This window comes from Emys orbicularis, chromosome 2, assembly GCF_028017835.1.
Source record: "Emys orbicularis isolate rEmyOrb1 chromosome 2, rEmyOrb1.hap1, whole genome shotgun sequence".
In the NCBI taxonomy this organism is placed as follows: Eukaryota; Metazoa; Chordata; order Testudines; family Emydidae; genus Emys; species Emys orbicularis.
In genome coordinates, this window is record NC_088684.1 from 211,416,018 (window position 1) to 211,435,310 (window position 19,293).

At 41.6% G+C, this 19,293-nt stretch overlaps 1 protein-coding gene across 1 annotated transcript in view; it reads left to right on the plus strand.

The window, feature by feature from the left end:
- Nucleotides 1-19,293, plus strand: part of GLB1 (galactosidase beta 1) — a 76,441-nt gene that overhangs the window by 6,108 nt on the left and 51,040 nt on the right. Inside the window, exons 2-4 of the mRNA XM_065398033.1 lie at nucleotides 13,939-14,108; nucleotides 18,233-18,383; nucleotides 18,755-18,815. Of these exons, the coding sequence (XP_065254105.1) occupies nucleotides 13,939-14,108; nucleotides 18,233-18,383; nucleotides 18,755-18,815 (382 nt within the window). The remainder of the gene's footprint in view (nucleotides 1-13,938; nucleotides 14,109-18,232; nucleotides 18,384-18,754; nucleotides 18,816-19,293) is intronic.

Sequence of the window (19,293 nt, forward strand, 5' to 3'; positions counted from 1 at the left end):
CAGGTGATAGCAAGGATTCTGTTTAAATTTTTTATGGGGGGCCTTTATCTCAGTTGGGACCTGTAGGTGCTTGTGCAAAATGACAAGTAAAGTAAGGTGCCCATGCTAGGGTTGCCAGTTTTGGTTGGATGTATTCCTGGAGGTTTCATCACATGACATAATCTTTAATTAAAGATTCATTTTTAATTCCTGGAGACTCCAGGACAATCCTGGAGGGTTGGCAACCTTAGGCCCTATGCATCTGCTCCTTTAAAATCTACATAAAAACCTAAATCATAAGAATTGGAGAGACTTTTATAGTGGGGAAGGGTGGAAATAGCTTCCTTGTTTTGCCTAAATGTAACCAGTCATCCAGTGAGTATCTAATAAAGGTATTATAAAGGGACATTGTTAACTTAACACTCCCACTTCAATGTGAGTGTTCAGTACTTTACTGTTGGTATGAGCAACACTTACGCTCTGTTTACACTAGCCCTTTTGTCGGTAAAACTTTTGTCAGCCAGGGGTGTAGGAAAAAAATACCCCCGACCAACATAAGTGTCACTGACCGAAGCGCTGGGTGTGGACAGCTCTATGTCGGCGGGAGATGCTCTTCTGCTGACGTAGCTACCACTGCTTGTTAGGGGTGGTTTAATTAAGCTGATGGGAGAGCTCTCTCCCGTCGGCATTGAGCGGCTACACAGGAGACCTTACAGTGCACAGCTGTACTGCTGCAGGTCTCTAGTGTAGATTTAGCCTTAAAATCTACAATTGAAAGAATTGGAGTGGAAAAACTTTTTTCCCCAGTTGTATTATTTGGGTAGGTTTAGTTAGCTTCTTTCCATTGTATATAGTTAGTTTCTCCTTTCTGTTTTGTGTAGGTATTTTTTACCCAGCAACTGGGGAGAGAGCGAATTTAAAAACAAAGCAGCTGTGACTCAAAAGAAAAGGTACTTAGATTGTAAATTAATATTTTCCCTTGACCAGAACTAGATTAGATAGCAAGTACAGTAGAACCTACGAGTTACGAAAACCTCGGGAATGGAGGTTGTTCAAACTCTGAAATGTTCCTAACTCTGAACAAAACATTCTGGTTGTTCTTTCAAAAGTTTACAACTGAACATTGACTTAATACAACTTTTAATACTATGCAGAAGAAAAATGCTGTTTTTAACATGTTTTAAATGAAACAAGCACAGAAACCGTTTTCTTACCTTGTCAAATCTTTTTTTAAACTTTCCCTTTTTATTTTTTTTTTAGTAGTTTACATTTAACACAGTACGTATGGTATTTGCTTTTTATTTTTATGTTTTGTCTCTGCTGCTGCCTGCTTGTGTACTTCCAGTTCCAAAATGAGGTGTGTGGTTGACTGGTCAGTTCATAACTTTGGTGTTTATAACTGAGGTTCTACTGTAACTTCTGTTTGTGTATAGACTTCCTAGTGCCCTGACCTCTAATTGTTCTGCTTAGAAAAAAGATGGCCTTCATTTTGTGCATCTCTTTAAAGAGCACTATCTAGCGTTTGAATCCGTACTTCAGTCTGGTATGTTTCTTAGTGCAATTTAATATAGCTAAATTAATAATTGTTTGGGTTTTTAATATAAATTAAATCAGATTGTTTTGGTTCTCTCACATTGTTCTAGGGCATGAGAATCAAAAATTGAAGTGGAATTAATTTGTACTTGCTGTCCAAGCTGACTGAAGTGCAAAAATAAATAACTCTTTTTTTCACTCTTTCCCCAGGTGTACTAATCTGAGATGCTATTAGTTATGGCTATGGGATTTTTAATTTTTTAATCTGGCAGTGTCCCTTTAACTCTTTAACCTGATACAGGATTCTCTCTCCTCATATAAACACTGTCTAGCTGTTTCTCTGCACTGTTCCCACCCACCAAAACTGTGCACCCTCTTGTTCTTGACAATTGGCTCTGGGCAAATCAACATCTTTATTAAATCTTCCTGTGCCTCTGTCTAACTCAGATGGCCCCCGTTATTGGGGTATCTGAAACAACTCACAATCTTCCTCACATCAACCCTGTGAGAGTAGAGATGTTCTAGCAGATGAGAAACAGAGACAGAGGAAACTTGTGGCAGAGATGAGGAATCGAATCCAAGTCCCAAGCTAACCCCCTAACCACTGGACCACTTCTCCCCAGTTTCCCAATGTCTAAAACCGTGATATTACACGGCACTTTCACAAAATGCTTTGTATTTATGGAGCACCTTTCATTTGAGGATCCCAAAACATAACTTGACCCCCATACATATACACACACAAAGTGTATGATGCCTTATGTTTCTCTGACTGCTCTTTCCCTGGTTGACTTAGTGTTGCTGCTACCTGACCAGCTTGAGTTGTGTAGATAGCCCCCAGTGATGTGTCAGTGAAAGACCTGAGTTAAAATCCATGTCTCCCACTTGGTAGTGCAAAGCATTCTCTCTTGGCCACTTTTTTTCTCATCATTAAATTACTTATGAGGATTATTGCTATGTTATGCAGCTAATTGTCTAGCTAATTACCTTCCATGGGAGGTGGGCACTGTGGTTTGCTTCAGTGTTAGTTTCTCAGTGAGCATGGAAATGTCAGTTTATCTCTATTCCTCTCTTGCCCTTCCCAAGAAAACACAAATGTGCACAAAAATCAGTATGGAGAATTGACTCCTACCACAAATAAGCAGGTGATTTTAAATTGTTCTGTGAATATTTTGACCATTTTTCATCTATTTTTGTTGTCTTTAATTGTGACTATATTTCTTTGGGGTTTAATTAAATATTTTTGTTGTTCTTGATTTCTACTAGAATGCAAAATTATTGAAAAGGCTACTCGGAGCGCCATTGCAGCCAAATCCTACGATCACTTTTTGTGAAAATAAACCATATACATTGGAGAATCAATATGCATATTTATAAATCATAGTACTGATATAATGAATGCATTGAACACTAAGATTGTTACTGTTCCAAGCAATTAATAAAAAGTTAATATTGTTCACAGGTGGAGACAAGTGTCTTTTGTAATGATCATTCAATTTGATTTTTTTTATATTCCTGAGTGCAAGTGAAAAGGAAATGTCACTGTATTAAACCTGTGTGTAACATGGAACATCCAGGCTGGGAACAGTGAGTCCAGTGTTATCAGGCTGGGGAGATGAGTCATGTAATGTGATTGCAGGGATGGAGATGAGGAATATTAAAGATGAAGGGGAGGGAGAGCAGAATGTATGAGTGGTTCTTAGTTGGGTTTTATATTTGAGTGGTGGTGGTGGTGGTGACAGGCTGAGGGGGAGTCTGTCTATTGTTAAGGAGGGGATTTAATGTGTTGTGCCTGGAGTTGGATCGTATGTTTTATGATGGTCATAAAAAAGATGGCTGCATCCTCTTACCACACCTCCGAGGGTTAAACAGAACAGTAGGAGAGGCAGATAAACATGGACATGTTTGTTTATATGGTAGGGGCCATATCCTGCAGGAAAAATTCCATGGACTTAAATGGGAGCTATGCCTATGTAAGGACTATAGGATCAGTACCTAAGTAGTGGGTCCCCATTAAGCACACAGACTTGACTGCAATTAATTCCCCATGGCATGGGTGGTGCCACCAATAGTTAAGATTGCCTGACACTGCTTTGATGTGCCTCAGGCTGAATTTTTTGAGAAAACTTCAGCTCAAACATGTCTGGGAATGAGGTTGGGGAAAATGTTTTACACATGTTTAAAAAAATGGTATGACTGTACAACTGAGAAGCTCTTGCAACTCCATGCTGTGGAACAGGGTCTTGAAATTTGACAGGGGCGTTACCCTGGTGCCAGCAATGTGCCTTTTGTTTGCACATGCTCAGTAGAGACCTGTGAGGTTTGTCCGTTAAATTCTCTGACGATTCCATCCACACTGAGTATGATGCTCCACCCCAGGATCTGAGCAGCTCTTAAACTGTGATGCCAGGCACCAGAACTGAGAGCAGAGAGACTGCCTCTCCTGTCTGCTCAGTGCTCCCCCTGCTTGGCACTTAAGCAGGGAGGAAGAGAAAGAGAGAGCCTCTGACTCATGAAGAGGAGTGAAGAACAGGGTGTGGGGAAGGTTGCCTGGGGCAGGCAGGGGAGCAAGGAGGGGACAGGAGGCAGGGGATGAGGGGATTGCAGTGGGGGAGGAGACAGGTGAATCAGCTGGGGGTGGGGGGGAGGATTGGGGCAGAAGGGTTTAGAGCGCTACTTCCTAAAGAACCTGAAATTGGACCCCCATTATTTCAGAGTTTCAACATTCCTTTGCTATGTAACAGGCTGTGAAATCTACTGGCGGAATGTGTCTCCAACCCATCTAGTGGCAGGACCACATAGAAAATAACAGCTTTCTACTAGTACCAATTAATCCATTAGCTCAAGTGATAGAGGTCTGTCTGTGACTCTAAAAGTCCCAACCCTGCAGATAAAATGGGGTGGTGGTCAGTATGGTTCTGTACGATCAAATTTTTGTGTTTTTAAAAACTTAAAGTACAAACAAACTGTTAAATGAGGCAGAAGTCCTGTGGAAAAATATTATATGATCCTGCAGGGTGGATTTGATTTAAATCATCAGTCAGGAAGACTCGATTTAATCATGGTTTTCTACATAAAAGTGCATTCTTGTTGGTTGTTATCTTAATACATATTTTTCACAACTCAGATAGATGTAGGTTTCATTTTTAGAAACTACACACTATATGTTTTTAAACAGTGATTTATTTTGAAAACTTTTCAGATTAGTTTTACAGCTATATCAGAAAATGAATGATTGTTTGGTTATTTCATTTACCAAAGGTAATTGAAGCAGATATTTATGAAGTCATTGAGAGGTGAACTATCTCCAATTCAACAGGTTAATCATTAATATTTGGAGGATTTCCTTGCCAGGCTGTATTAGGAGGAGATCATCACCAGACAGACATTTAAATTGTTTTAACTAAAACAGCATTAAGTATTTTGGATTTTTTTCTTCAACAGCAAACATATAATATTTTAACAAAACAAGCATATGTCCCTCACTTCTCACATTTATCTCCAGACTTCTCCTTGTCCAGATCTGTTCCGCCTCCAACAATCTTCTATTTATTGAACTTTTTGAAATTCTGCACTTTTAGAGAGAGAGTCAAGGGATTGACTCTGTGTACAGAAATTTGCAGAGGGACAATAGAGTTGAGATCTGTTATTTCTCACGTCTCTCTATATATTTATTTATTTAAAACCATTTTTGCTGTTAACAAGCATGTTACCTCTGGAGACAGAAATCCACAGTTTGAGAACTGCAAAACTAAGCATCTCTGATGGTATCTTCTAGACTGAGCACTGAGTCCCATTGGGTAGATAGAAAGATTAACCTAAATAATCTATACGAAGTCTGTGGAACCCCATAAGATTGGGTCCCTAATCCATGAACTATTAGAACTCCTTTACAAAACTTTTCTTAAACATTACATGAATATACTGTCTCGTACTATAGAATTAGAATTTATAATCCCTGTTCCATGATTAGCTCAAAGATATCTATAATATATCTTAATTAAACTACCTTTAGATAGGTGGTTTCCTTAAAAAGCATTTTATCAAAAAATCTGATTTTAAAAACGATTTTAATTTTTTTTTAAAATTGATTTTTATCCACTCTGTGGTCCTGTAATTGAAGACTGTATCATCATGTGTATGCACAAGGGTCAAATTAAGGTTTCTTAGATAAGGAGCAACCTTAGTTCTGGCACTTTCTAGTTTTTTCGTGCTTGACTTTGGAACCTTAATGTTCTTTTAACATAGTTGTTTGCTGTTGTTTGTAATTTTATTAATAGGATAGTGAAACACTGTTACTGTGCCCAGGTTCTAAGCCCTAGTTTAATGATGATGGTAATTCTGAAACTGTTGCTCCAGCAGTGGCACTGAACTTGCATTTGAGGCATGACCAGAATGTGCAACACCTTCTGTTTACTGGTGGTGGTGCTTATGAATGTTTTCCCCATGGAACATACACTGTGTTTCCATTCATGTACAGTGGAAGGATCTCTGTGACTTGAGGTGGAGATTGCAAATGAACAGCTGCATCATTCCACTCAGACTTAAAATAAAAATCATCAATCTGGCACTTACTTGGGCATTCTCTGATGGCTTGAGATTCAGTATTTGGGAGGTAGTACAGCTAGGAGGGGGACTGCTTATAGAAAAGTAACTCCTAGGATAAGACTCCAGGCTTTTTGAGTTACTTTTGTTCTAAAATACTTGGTGATCCGCTGCTTTACCCTTCAGCTGTCTAAGGCCCTGATCCTGAAAACGCTTTAGCATGTGTGTTAACTCATACAAGTAGCTCCTTTGACTTCTATGGAACAGCTCACGTGAATAAGGTTAAGCATGTGCTTAAATGTTTACAGGATCAGGGCCTAAATAGCTTCCATTATCCAGCTATTCATTGCCTCCTTGTCTGTAGTCTTGCTTTAGAGGGAGATGAGGTGGGTGAGGTAATATCTCTTATTGGACCAGATTCTGTTCACATCCTATGGATGGGTTTTTGATTTATAGGAGTTAGATTGGAAAAAAAGACCTATTTGATCGTCTGTTCCAGTTCCCGGTCAATACAGGATCACTTTAGCCTGTCTAGTTTTAAATCTCCCACAAGTGATGGGGCTTCAGCTACTTCCCTTGGGAGGCTGTTCTAAAGCCTGGTCTACACTGCAAAGTTAGGTTGACATAAGTTACCTTGTATCACATTATTTGTGCATGTGTCTACACTCCAATTTGTCTCCAGTCGATGTAATACAAGAACTAGGGCTCACCAAATGAAATTAATAGGCAGCAGGTTTAAAACAAACAAAAGGAAGTATTTCTTGATGCAATGCACAGTCAACCCGTGGAACTCCTTGCCAGAGGATGTTGTGAAGGCCAAGACCATAACTGGGTTCAAAAAAGAACCAGATAAATTCATGGAGGATCGGTCCATCAATGGCTTTTAGCCAGGATGGGCAGGAATGGTGTCCCTAGCTTCTGTTTGCTAGAAGCTGGGAATGAGCGACAGGGGCTGGATCACTTGATGATTACCTGTTCTGCTCATTCCCTCTGGGGCACCTGGCACTGGCCACTGTCAGAAGACAGGTTATTGGACTAGATGGACCTTTGGTCTGACCCAGTAGGGCCATTCTTATGATGTAAGTGCCTTGTTATGTCAACACAGTCGAACCACCTCCCCAAATGGTGTGGAACCATGGTTGTCCTACTGAGGTCAATGCAGTGCGAGTGTAGACACTGCATGACCTGTGTCAACTCTAACAGACTTTCAGTATCTGTCCCACAATGTCCCATTCTCTGCAACAGTGACCACTCTGGTTACAATTTTAAACTCCACTGCCTAGGGGTCACAGAGACCAGAAGCCACCCCCACCTTTCAACATCCTCCCTCCCCCTCACATGTTGAGATGCCTTTTCCTAAGTACAGATGTTGGTAAACGCACCTAGCAGCTCTCCCTTCTTGTGCGCAACTGCCCAGCCAACTGTGCTGGCCCCACACAGACAGAGAGGTATTGGATGTGCTCCAGGCTGGAGTAGACAGGTGCTTTGGATCTCCTGGGCCTGTGGGGAGAAGAGATTGTGCCGCATGAAAGTGAAGGAACTTCACAGGATGCCACAAGGTCAGGGAGCGCCACAATAGATCTGGTGCTGCGCCTCAAACCTGCTGCTTCTACAAGTTACTGCATGGCATACTTGGCGGAGACCCCACCAGCACCCCGCGGACCACTGTGGATACCTCCGAGGAGCCCAAGACAGAGACCTGTACAGCGAGGAGGAAGGAGTGTGGGGGAGACACGGCTGGGGATTCCAGTCATGCAGCAAGCCAAGACCTGTGTGAGACTAACACAGTTTAGCCAGTGCCACCAGGTGAGCATTGATGAGCCTGATGAAGGGGAAGGGAACTCGGTTAAGTGTGTACATGCATTTTTCTGTACGTTCTTTAAATTTAAAGATGGAACCTGGCCCAACCCCAAGTTAACAAGAGACGGGTATCGACTTTTCATTTGCTCATACAAGAGGAAGTAGTGGTACAAAAAACATAGGTAGAGTTATCTACTTGTCCCCAGCCTAACCCTACAGGGTAATGACATGTGCAGCATCTTGGTGTTGTGCATAGGGATGTCCCTTTTATCCTCCCGAGAGATCTTGATGAAACTTTCATGGAGGTACTCTGCAATCCTTTCCCAATGATTGCTAGGGATGGCAGCCTTATTTCTTCCTCCGTGGCAGGACATTTCCCCATGCCATTCCGTGATGACTTTAGCTGGCACCATTGCAGTAAACAGGCTAGCAACATATGGGTCTGGGTTGCTTCAGGAAGCCAGTAGTAGCTGTGCTCTCTGTGCCTTTGATATCTGCCAGAGTGAGACATCAGCTTAAAGCACCACTGCCTGTGGAAAATAGTGCCAGTGCTCAGTGCCCTATACTACTTATGGATTAGGGACCAAAATTATATAGCTTCATACGACGGAACATCCCCCACCCCTGGCACGCCGTACTCACCATGTCTGGGATTGGAGAGTGGTGCTGTGCAGAGTTGCTCCAAAGCAGAAGGACCAATAAGCATGTCTTTTAAAAATGTTTATGGGAATAAGGGAAACTTATCTTTATCTTATCTTTCCCTTTCCCTTGTGTCTGTAAATCCAATGGTACATCTGTCTGCTTTTATCAGCACCTTCTAGGGTGGCCGCCTTGAGGAGTTCCCCCTCCACACCTGCAGAACGCCTGATCCTGATGAGGAGGAGAAAGAAGAGGACTGAGGAAGACGTATTCTACAAGATCCTGCCAGCCAGTGCTGCATTGGACCATGAACAAAGGGCTCGGAGAGCCTGTACGACCAACAGCATGGAGAAAGACAGAGGGGACAGGAAAAAGGCCCAGGAGTCCAAGCAGGATAAGGAGTGGGAAAAGCGTTAGGACATTATTGGTCTTCTCAGACAGCAGATTCAAATGCTGCTGGTTGTCCTGCAGGTCCCAAAATCTTGGATTCTCCATCTTTTACACTATTTGGAGAATTTCATGGTCACTGTTCCTACACCCCACAACATACCACATGGCATCATGGGGCGGATCGTTGCCTCTATCATTCCACGCGGGGAAGGAGGGAGGTGGGGTAGCAAAGAAAAACATAGCTTCACATACACTGACCTATGAGGACCACGACTGGTATGTGTGTTTCCACAATGGACTACATTTGTGCATTCAAACGGACATAAAATTAGAAAGGAAGTAAACATTTGTTTTCACCTCGTTATGTTACACATTTGTATTGCATTGCTTGTGGGGGTTTTTGTACATTGACTTTTTTGTACAGTTTTTCCCACTTAAATGTTTTTGGAGAATCAAATGATTTTTATTAGTTCACAACAAATATTGCAGAACGCATAGCGGTATTCAAAGCAAACAGTCCTTGTAAATGTACAGCAAGCACCATAGTATTCATAGCTCCAGGAAAACACCCAGTCATATTTATGAATATATAGCAAGCACTACACAATTCTGAGTAGCACCTGAAGTTCCAGGCCCAGAGAACACTACATCATAGAACACTACTGTGGCTGACTGCTAAAGGGCTCTTTCAAAGCCTCCTTCACTCCATAGCGCCATGTTGAGCTCTTGTAATAGCCCTTGAATCTGGCTGTTCAAACTCAGCAGTCAGCTGCTTCATGTCTGTCCTCCACCCTAGCAGCAGCTTATCCCCCTTTGTCTCACATGCTGGAAACTTGACTCCCTAGCTCCCAGAGATCCCTGAGTGAGTCATTTCTATCCCACAATATATTGTGAAAATTTCCCAAAAGGCATTGCACTGGATGACAGTGTGTGTCACACTGAAATACCTACCCATAGTGCACCCCACTTTACATCAACACAAGCACTCCTGGTGAGTACGCGCAGCAGCAACACAAGCAGCAAAGTTTGCACCTGTGCCAGCGATGTACAAACTTCAGTGGCTGTACATCAAGGTAACTTTCATCAACCACAGTTTGTAGTGTAGACATGGCCTTGTTCTGAAGTGCTGCCAGGATGTTTTTCCTCAAGTTCATTTTAGGTTTTCCTTATCTGCACCCTTTTATCCTAACTGCACCTCACTAAATACCTCCCCCACCCTTGGAGTTTGCACTCTTATCCCATTTCCCTCTCCCTAAGTGGTACTCTTGAACTGTGTGTTTGCCTCTCAATCTTTCCCTGTAGCATTCTGAGAGTTCTTGTTGCTCCTCTGAGCTCCTTCCACTTTGTCTTTGTTACTCTGTTGCACTTCAGCTCATCTACAACATGGAGTTGTTCCTGATTAACGTTGAAAGTGGGTTAAACGAAATGGGAATGACGCACTCTTAATGCCATTGGTGGGCACTCTTTGTCTGGAGTGATCTAGGAAGAGCCATTGCACTGTAAATTCACACCCTACCTTAATCCACGTTAACTTTAAGGGTGGCTAGGCTCTTTTCTTTCTTTCTAGTAATATTGTGCCCAGCCCTGAACATACTCCAGGTGCTGTCCTCCCAGAGCCATGTTAACTGTTACCTTGTTGGTCTGTGACATGCTGTGTGTGTAGACAGCCTAAAATCGCATTGGCTCCTTTTGCTGTCATGTTGCATTGCAAATACACATTGAATTAGCTGTTATTATCCCACCCACTGTCTAGGGTGGAAGGTTGGTTGTTTTTTAAATAGTGACATGCATGGGTCCCAAAGTAACTGCTTGCACCCCCAATAATGGGATCCTAGAACTGGCCCAGTTCCTGGGTTTCTTTCTCTAGTGCTTCCATCACCATAGTCTCTCAGCAGCTCTGTTTCCAGGTTACTCCTGCCCACTGAGTGTACTTATTTGACTCATTCCCTTTCTTCTCCTCCTCCAGTGTACTAGATTTCATTTGATGCTGTCTCTCTTCCCTTCCCCTACCCCCCAACTCCCTTTTCCTTCTTATTTCCTTCAATTCTGGCTAAAATCTTCTCTCAAGATACACTTCAGGAATTTTTTATTTAGGTAATATGGCCCCTCATTTCCTGATAGCTGCAGTAGAGAATTTTAAAACACAAACTACAGTTAAAAAGAAATTGGTACTGCTCTTGATTGGAGAGAGTTTGCTTGTTGAGGAACTCTAGAGCCAAATGCCAACAGGGAGAAGACAGCAGTAACTTGAGAAGCCTGCAAAGGTTAAGAATCCATCAGATATTCACACCAAATGCATTTTAGTTATCACAGATGTCAAGCAATGGTGTTGACACTGTTTTTGTGAAGTCCTCAGGGGCAATTGCCCTGTTTTGCAGCACAGGGACAACCTTAGCACACGCCAACCTGCACTAGACCCTTGTTCCACCTCCTGCAAAACCACCTGCTGAGGTGCTGGCTGCACTTCCCCACATCTTTTCTTCTATGGATTCCTTGTCCGTAGCCACACAGTCATGGGACCCCCTCATTCACCTTCTCCTGGCATTGGCTGGGATGGCTATCCATCTGGCCAGGAGGTGGACGCTCAGTGGGGAGGTTTTCTGTTGCTGTGGGGCCTAGTGTTCCCTAATTGTCTCTCACATCTGGGCAGAATTCCTCTGGGTGGTTTCCACTGACTCCTTTGCGGAGCAGTTGGTGGTGTTCAGGGTTCGCTACTTGGTGCCCCGCATCCAGTATCCTTGTTTTTAATTTCATCCCCCAGCTTTCCTGATTTACCATTTGTTTTTCCACTGAATCTATTTTCTGGGGTCTGTGGCCCCTCCCTCAGTTGAGGGTGTGAACGTTTTGTCCTATGTTGACTCTAGGCCCACCCTTCCAGAATTAAAGTAGGCCATTGCCTTTCAGCTGCATTAAATTCACTCAATTTAAAAGGTCTGTTTCAATTGGACAAGTATGCTGCTTCTTTGTCCATTTTGTGTTTTGACTTCTGACCTACCACCTGATGCTACATGAAGATGATAATGTGTGTGTGTGTGTGTGTGTGTGCGCGGAAATGTGGAAAGGTCATGCTTGAAGGTGAATGACCTAAAAACAATACCCGCATGCAAGAAATCTGGTTGAAACAAGGAAATAGGTGTACGTGGGAACAGGAAAGCATCTGTCTAGTGGTTGAAGTGTACTGTTAACTCAAAAGTAATATGTTGTAAACAAATATCTGTATCTTGGTGCTAACAACAGCTTAGATTATTAAAACTGAAAATTATAAAAGTCCAGTTCATTGGTCAGTTTGTTATTCTCTTCTCTCTGTTTAGAGAATGAAAATAAAGTCAGTATCATTTTTGTGTGTGCGATCAGTTTCTCTTTCAAGTTCCCAGCACTGCAGGGTTTCAGACACTGTGGGGAGGCAAAGTGAAGGGGTTGATAGTTTTAAAAATACTTTTAATTGATTTTCCCCCCCCCTCAAAATTACAAAATGTAAAGTGCAGTGTCCCTTTAAAAACACAGAAGTAGGACTGTAGAACAATCTGGATTCTGTTCCTGGCTCTGCCAATGACTTCCTGTGTAATCAGTCTTTGCCAAGTCACTTAAGGTCAGATTCTAGTACCCGTACTGATGCTGGGTAGCACCTCACTAAAGTCAATGGAAGCCCTTGAGGAGTGAACCTATATTTATGGAGTTAAGATATCAGAATCTGGCCCTTAACTCTCTGCTCTAGTTTTTCCATCTGCTAGATGGAGATATTAATCATACAAGGGTGTGATGAGGCTAAGCTCACTGCTTGTAAATTGCTTTGAGATCCTCCGCTGAAAGGGGCTACAGAAGTACCCAGTATTACATGGACTGCTAGTGGAAATTTATTGGTAATTGTCTTAGATTATAATGTAGGGGTTTGGTTGCAATATACATTGCTTTGTCTTTTTAACTTCATAGATAATGTATTTTATTTGGCAGAAGTTTGCTGTCTTTTTTTGGCCGTGTCTGAACAATTCTCCTTCCTTCACCTCTCCTGAAAATTGATAAAATTGTTTAATTTAGAGACTAATGAAAATTTAAGAGTATGGGCAACTGAACAGCCCCCCACTTATTAGAAACTAAGCTCTTAAACCCTTCAGATAACATAATCTTGCACATGGAGTTTGTGACATGTCTGTGTCAGTACTCAGGGCTGGTTGCGCCTTTTAGTTCTCAATGTGAAATTTAGCAGGAGAAGGGTCATTGCAATTCATTCCCTTTCCAAAGTGTGAATGAATTGATCAGTGACTTGATGTGTTGAACGAGTCTTTAGAAGTCTCTGAATCAGTTCAGGTTCCTTGTTCCTGACTCTCACTGTCCTGTACCTTGTGTAGTCCGGTAGACCTGTGCAAAGTGATGCTACCAGCACAGAGTGATGATGCTTTACATCTGCTTGACGCAGACGAAAGACTATCCAAGGTGAAAGGCAGTGGAGAACCAAGCCACTTCAATGCAGCATTAAATATTGCCATCACTGCTTGGCCTACATGTCTGCTGTGGTTCCTTTGATCTTGCTTAGCTCAGCTCATTTGGCATGTGCTGGAAGCAACTCTGGGGAGCTTCATATTAAAATTCTGCTGCCAACTGGAAGAGAGGAGTGGGAGGGTTTATCAGCCTCTGAAGCAGTCCTTTGAAATAGTACTTGACTTACCACTGAAAGGTCTTAAAATCATGTCCCACTGAAGAGCAACATCTTGCCTTTTTGGAGTAGATCAAATTGCACCAAATGAGGCAAGCAGTCCAAAAATGCGCCCCAGAAATGAAGACCCAGGATTGCCCGATCCCCTCCCATTCCTGATCTCTGCAACACATGCGCCCTAACAGGCGTGGCCTACTAGGTGAAGGTGGACTTTTTTTTTTAGCAAGGGTGGGGTGGACGGGAACTTGCATTGTCAATATAATATCACTGCAGGTCGTGCTTCGAAACATCCCAGATACCTAGTGTACTGAAGAGTTTAATAAGCAGGATATTTTAACAGAAAACTGTTGTTCTTTTCATGGAGGTTGAAGTTCACACCTGGTAATCTTCTTGATACACAGAATGCACCCCAGAGGAGTTTTGGGATCGATTATGACAAGAACTACTTCCTCAAGGATGGGAAACCATTCCGCTACATCTCGGGCAGCATTCATTACTCCCGTGTGCCCCGGTACTATTGGAAAGACCGTCTGTTGAAGATGAAGATGGCGGGGCTTGATGCTATTCAAACGTAAGTAACTATTGACTTTTGGGAGCAGTCTTAAACCAGAACAACGAGGGAGAGGTAGGCAAGCTAAATGTACAAGGCAACCTCTTTTAGATTATAGCTGACGACACCCTAGAGAATCCAGGAGCGCTGCAAATATGTAGCTGAGCTGACAAATGCTCCACTTCAAACTGAAACAAGTTATAGCTCTCTACTTGCTACGCCTAATCTAATCTACAAAGCTTTTTATGATTTGGATCCTGTATCTTAAACTGCTTCTCTCCTTGTATTACAACTTGGCAGTTGAGATAAATTATGACACACTAGCCCACGTATATGTTCATGAGCAGGCATGGTTTGCTCAGTGGGGAGTGCCTGCATGTTTGGAACTTACTCCCTCCCATCTGACACCATACAGCTTGTCTGTTTTCTAAGGAGCCCTGTGAGGGGGATGGATGAGTGAGTGTGGGTGAGTGGATGAGAAAAGAGGGGATTTGTTTGATGGTTCCAGACTGTCTCCTTGGGGGTTGAGTCCATCTTTATTTAGTGAGTTACAAAAACATACTTGTATTTCTAGAGCTGTTGGACTGCTGCTCTTTTATTAATCTAAGCCAGTAGCCAATGACTCCTGTCATACCAAAAAAGAGCCATTAGTAGAGTATTTGCTGGGTGGCTCCTGAAGATGTTGCTTCAAGGTGTACGAATAGTTACTTTTAAATTTGGTTATAAATTGCAATAACAATAATCCCAAATTGTTAAATGAATCTACACAGTGTCAACAGTTGGTCTGATTGCTCTTCTTTTCCTCTGTTTCCTAACCTTGACTACCAACCTAGGTGTAATAGTATGCACTGCCTCTATGGCTCATGATCTCCAGAGTTTCTTATATGTTTCCCTCTGATTCTCTCTCACTTTTCTGCTCTGTTTCTTTCCTTTAAACCTTTTTGTTCCTTTCCTGCTATTTCAAATGCTTTCTCTTTCCTGTTCCTTTGAGATCCTTTATCTTCTCTCTATTATTCTGTACAATAGGTCATTGGTTTTTCTGATGGATCTTCCTTTGTGTGATGGACTGGCAGATGGGTGGCTCCTTCATACCTCTCCTCAAGCTGTGTCCTGGCAAAATTATTGCATTTTTATCCTGCTATTTTCTCTTTCTTCCCTGTTCTTTTTCCCTACTCATCTTTTTAAAATTTCTCTGCGTGTTGTTTGTTTTCACTGCTTTCTTGTTTTGTGGCTCCCATCCCTCCCTTTTCCCTCACTTAGCAAAAGGCTACACAGGATGCTTGGAGTGCTAGTGTCCATTGGTGGCTCTATGAGGCATGTGCTCTTGCAAAGAAAGGAAAGTAGGGCTGCAGAGGTATTCCCTGAGTATGTAGCGGTTGCTACTAGTTCAGGGATGACTGATAGGTACCTTCTTAAAGTACTTTTCTTACCTGTGCCGCAGGAGCACATTTACAGTGGGATGTGGGGTCACGCACAGGTGCTGACTTTTGTTTTTGCCAGTGGGTGCTCCTCTCTGCTCACTCCTCTCCCCTCCCCAGTGCAAGCAGTGGGCGGGGCCTCAAGGTGAAGAGGCCAAGCAGGGGTGGGGCCTTGGAGGGAAGAGGCCAAGCAGAAAAAGAAGTTGGTGGGGCCATGGTCCAGGCACTGCAGTCCACAAAATATTAATCCAGCTCTGCAGGTGCTGAGCACCCCCTATTTTTTTTTTCGTTGGGTGCTTGAGCCCTGAAGCACCCATGGAGTCGGTGTGTAAGGAGTCACATAATTTTCTTCACTACCATTACTGTTCTTTTCCATATGCTTTCCTTGGACTAGCCTCAGGTGGGTGGGGCTGCTCCCTTTCAGGTTGGAGGATGTCTGAGGTAAGTCCCAGGAACTCTATTGCTGCCGTGTGTGTGTGTTTATATATATATATATAATCAGAAACTTTGCAGGTAGCCAGGCAAGCAAATTTTGATTAATGGGACTTAATGGTAACTTTTCACACTGACAAAAGAAAACTTGGATGTGGCTTGTGTGGATTTTTAGTTAATGGGAGGGTGGGGAGGAAGATTGAGTGGATTTCTTTTTTTCTTCACTAATAAAACTTGGCTAAGATGAGTAAACTTCAAACGGATTTTACAAACTGTCCCCCTGTGAAAATTAGTGCTTGCTTCTAGTTTTACCATTAAGTAAGTACTTTACTGATTTAGTTAACAATATAGACTGTGGAGAGTTATTTTTATGGAAGCTCAAATTCTGAGGGGAGTAGCTGTGTCTCAAGGAACTCCTTGCATGCCCAGCAGAGCTTCCATGTTTCATGGGATGAATGGCTGCAGCTTGACTCTTGGAACTTCAGTATTCCGTGGAGATTGCAATTGCTGTATTCAGACAGCTAAAAATAAATACTTTCCTGACATTGCCTTTCTGTGTAAACTGTTGGTGTAGTTGCCAAAGGGTTGTTAGATGATCATGAATTGGAGAGATAGCATGTGTATTCATGCATTGGAGAAATATTGGTACATAAGACAATCTCTCTTACAGTGTTGTTTGCACTATAAAAAACAGGAGTTTGAAAATCCCTGGCTGAGACTACAGGTGATTTTTCGAAAGATGCAGTTAAGTAACTAACCACTAGATGGAGCCAGATATTTACAACACAGGAGAAATTAGTAGCAAAAGGGCTTCTTTGAAGAACCAACGGATACTGTTGGCTGCTCTGAATTTATATGAAGGATGTTTGAACATCATAGTCTGTTTGTTTTTAATTTTGTTAGCTGGTGGCAGATACATTTATACCTTTAGGAAACTCATTCTCCAAGAAACAGCTGCCTCTAGGTACTTGAAGTTTCAGTACTTTTTTTTTTTAATGTAGATATTAGTTCTTAAAATAAAATAATACAAGGTTTTTTACAAAACTCCTGGAATCTTTTTAAGGGCTTTAATGTTACTCTGTTGGTTTTTAAAGTGACTCCCCCACTATGTAGGCAACTGAAGAGAGAACACAGAACAGATATTATGTGGCCGATTCAGCAACCTGGGATGTGCTGCTGTTCTCCACTTCATAAAGAATATAGTCTAAGCAACGGCAAAGTGTTTTAATGTAGAAAGCAAAAGAACCCTTTTCAGCAGTAGTAGTGACCTGGTAAACGATGAAAAAAACACTGATTCATCACGATAGTGATGGTGGTATATGTGTTCTTTCAGTGGCTTTAACTTGTGGGACGATGAATGTGTTTTAAAAGTAAGGGTGTAGCTTTTTATTTATTTATTTTGTCAGCTTTAATGATCCTATCTTAAATGGAAGCAGTCAGCTTGCCCCTCATTAGCCTTTCAAATCCAGGCAAGAAAACAAAACTGACATTTAACGTGCTTCCATTCCTATTCAAATCCTTGGCTATAGAAGAGCCAAGTAATAAGGATATTGGAAACATTTTAGATAGGTTGGGAAGGCAATTAAAATTACTTGCAAAGCTGAAAGGATGCATCTTGGCTGCACAGAAAATTGGGCAGATTCCTCCCTTGTGTTACAAAATATCAGAAATTCTCAGATTTGTAAGTAGTATATAACTTTTAAATACATACATTTATGTAATCCACGCATGTACTGGTTCTTGTTTTTCCTCTATCGACAAAAGGTAGTATTGGGACTGCATTGTTCTCTTGGCTTTTTTTTTACAAAACATAAAAACTTTTACCTTTAAAAAAAAAAAAAAAAAAATCCTAGAAGTGCTGTGTGAGAGGCTTTCTGCTTGACTACCCACCACTTCTGTTTCACAATGACTTTTCAGAGTTTTGAAGCTAGATGAGGATGCACAATGAATTATTTTTGCTTTTAATATATTTTATGACATTGATACTGTTAGAAAGGAAGAGTATGTGCAAAAAATACTGACTACATGAAAAAATAGAGACATCTGTTTCCCTTCTAAGTTCCTGATCATACTTGGTGCTAACCTTAGCATCTTCAGCTTCTAGAAGTGCCTTACAGGAGCTAGGTCCTAAATTCATTCTTGTATTCCATTAGTCTGGAAGTAAATACATCTTTACAGAACTGTAAAGTTGAGGTGCAAATAGTTTGTTTCCTTGGCATTAGATTAAGTCATTATTTGGCATTCCTTTTTCATTCTAGTCTAAGTCACTTCTTATGGATGGTGTTTTCTTCACAGGTACGTGCCATGGAACTACCATGAATTCAAACCAGGAGTATATAACTTCTCTGGTGACCGAGATATAGAATATTTCCTGCAGCTAGCTAATGAAATTGGCTTGTTGGTAATACTAAGAGCTGGACCTTATATCTGCGCAGAATGGGACATGGTAAATTTGTATTTAAACTTCCTAATTTCTAGGCAGAATTAACATCTGATTTCTCTAATATGTGTCCTTCCTTTTGGTGGGGGTGGGGGGGGTGAGGGGGTTACAGTAGTAAAAGGATTCCCTACCACTGAACATATGGCCCAAGGCAGGATTCTTCATCTAGAATACTAAAAGTTGTAGGTTCAAGTTCTGCTTAAGTGACTTCCTATAGCCTCAGGCGCGTTGGTCCTTAATATGGTCTTGGGTACTATAGAAGTCCCCAATGACTAGTACTTACTTGGTAATAGCTATATAGTTATGGGATAGCTAGTTAAACTTATCCTTGTAACTCCTGAAAATGGTCATTGAAATGGTTTCCTTTCCCTTCACAGGGGGGTCTTCCAGCATGGTTATTAGAGAAAGAATCTATTGTTCTCCGATCTTCTGATTTAGGTAAGGAGCTCAAAAAGATTTATAAAAATGTTTCAATGGCAAGCAGACTTGGTGACCAAACTCTAGGGCAGGGGTTGGCAACCTTTCAGAAGTGGTGTGCCGAGTCTTCATTTATTCACTCTAATTTAAGGTTTCACGTGCTAGTAATACATTTTAACGTTTTTAGAAGGTCTCTTTCTATAAGTCTATAATATATAACTAAACTATTGTTGTATGTAAAGTAAATAAGGTTTTTAAAATGTTTAAGAAGCTTCATTTAAAATTAAATTAAAATGCAGAGCCCCTTGGACACAGGACCTAGGCAGTGTGAGTGCCACTGAAAATCAGCTCGCATGCCGCTTTCGGCACACGTGCCATAGGTTGCCTACCCCTGCTCTAGGGTCAGGCAGTATTTTCAAATATGGTATTGTGTTACTGTTTCTACTAAAAGTTGGGGAATAAGAAATGTGAATGCTCTCTGAATAAGGTTTTCATACTC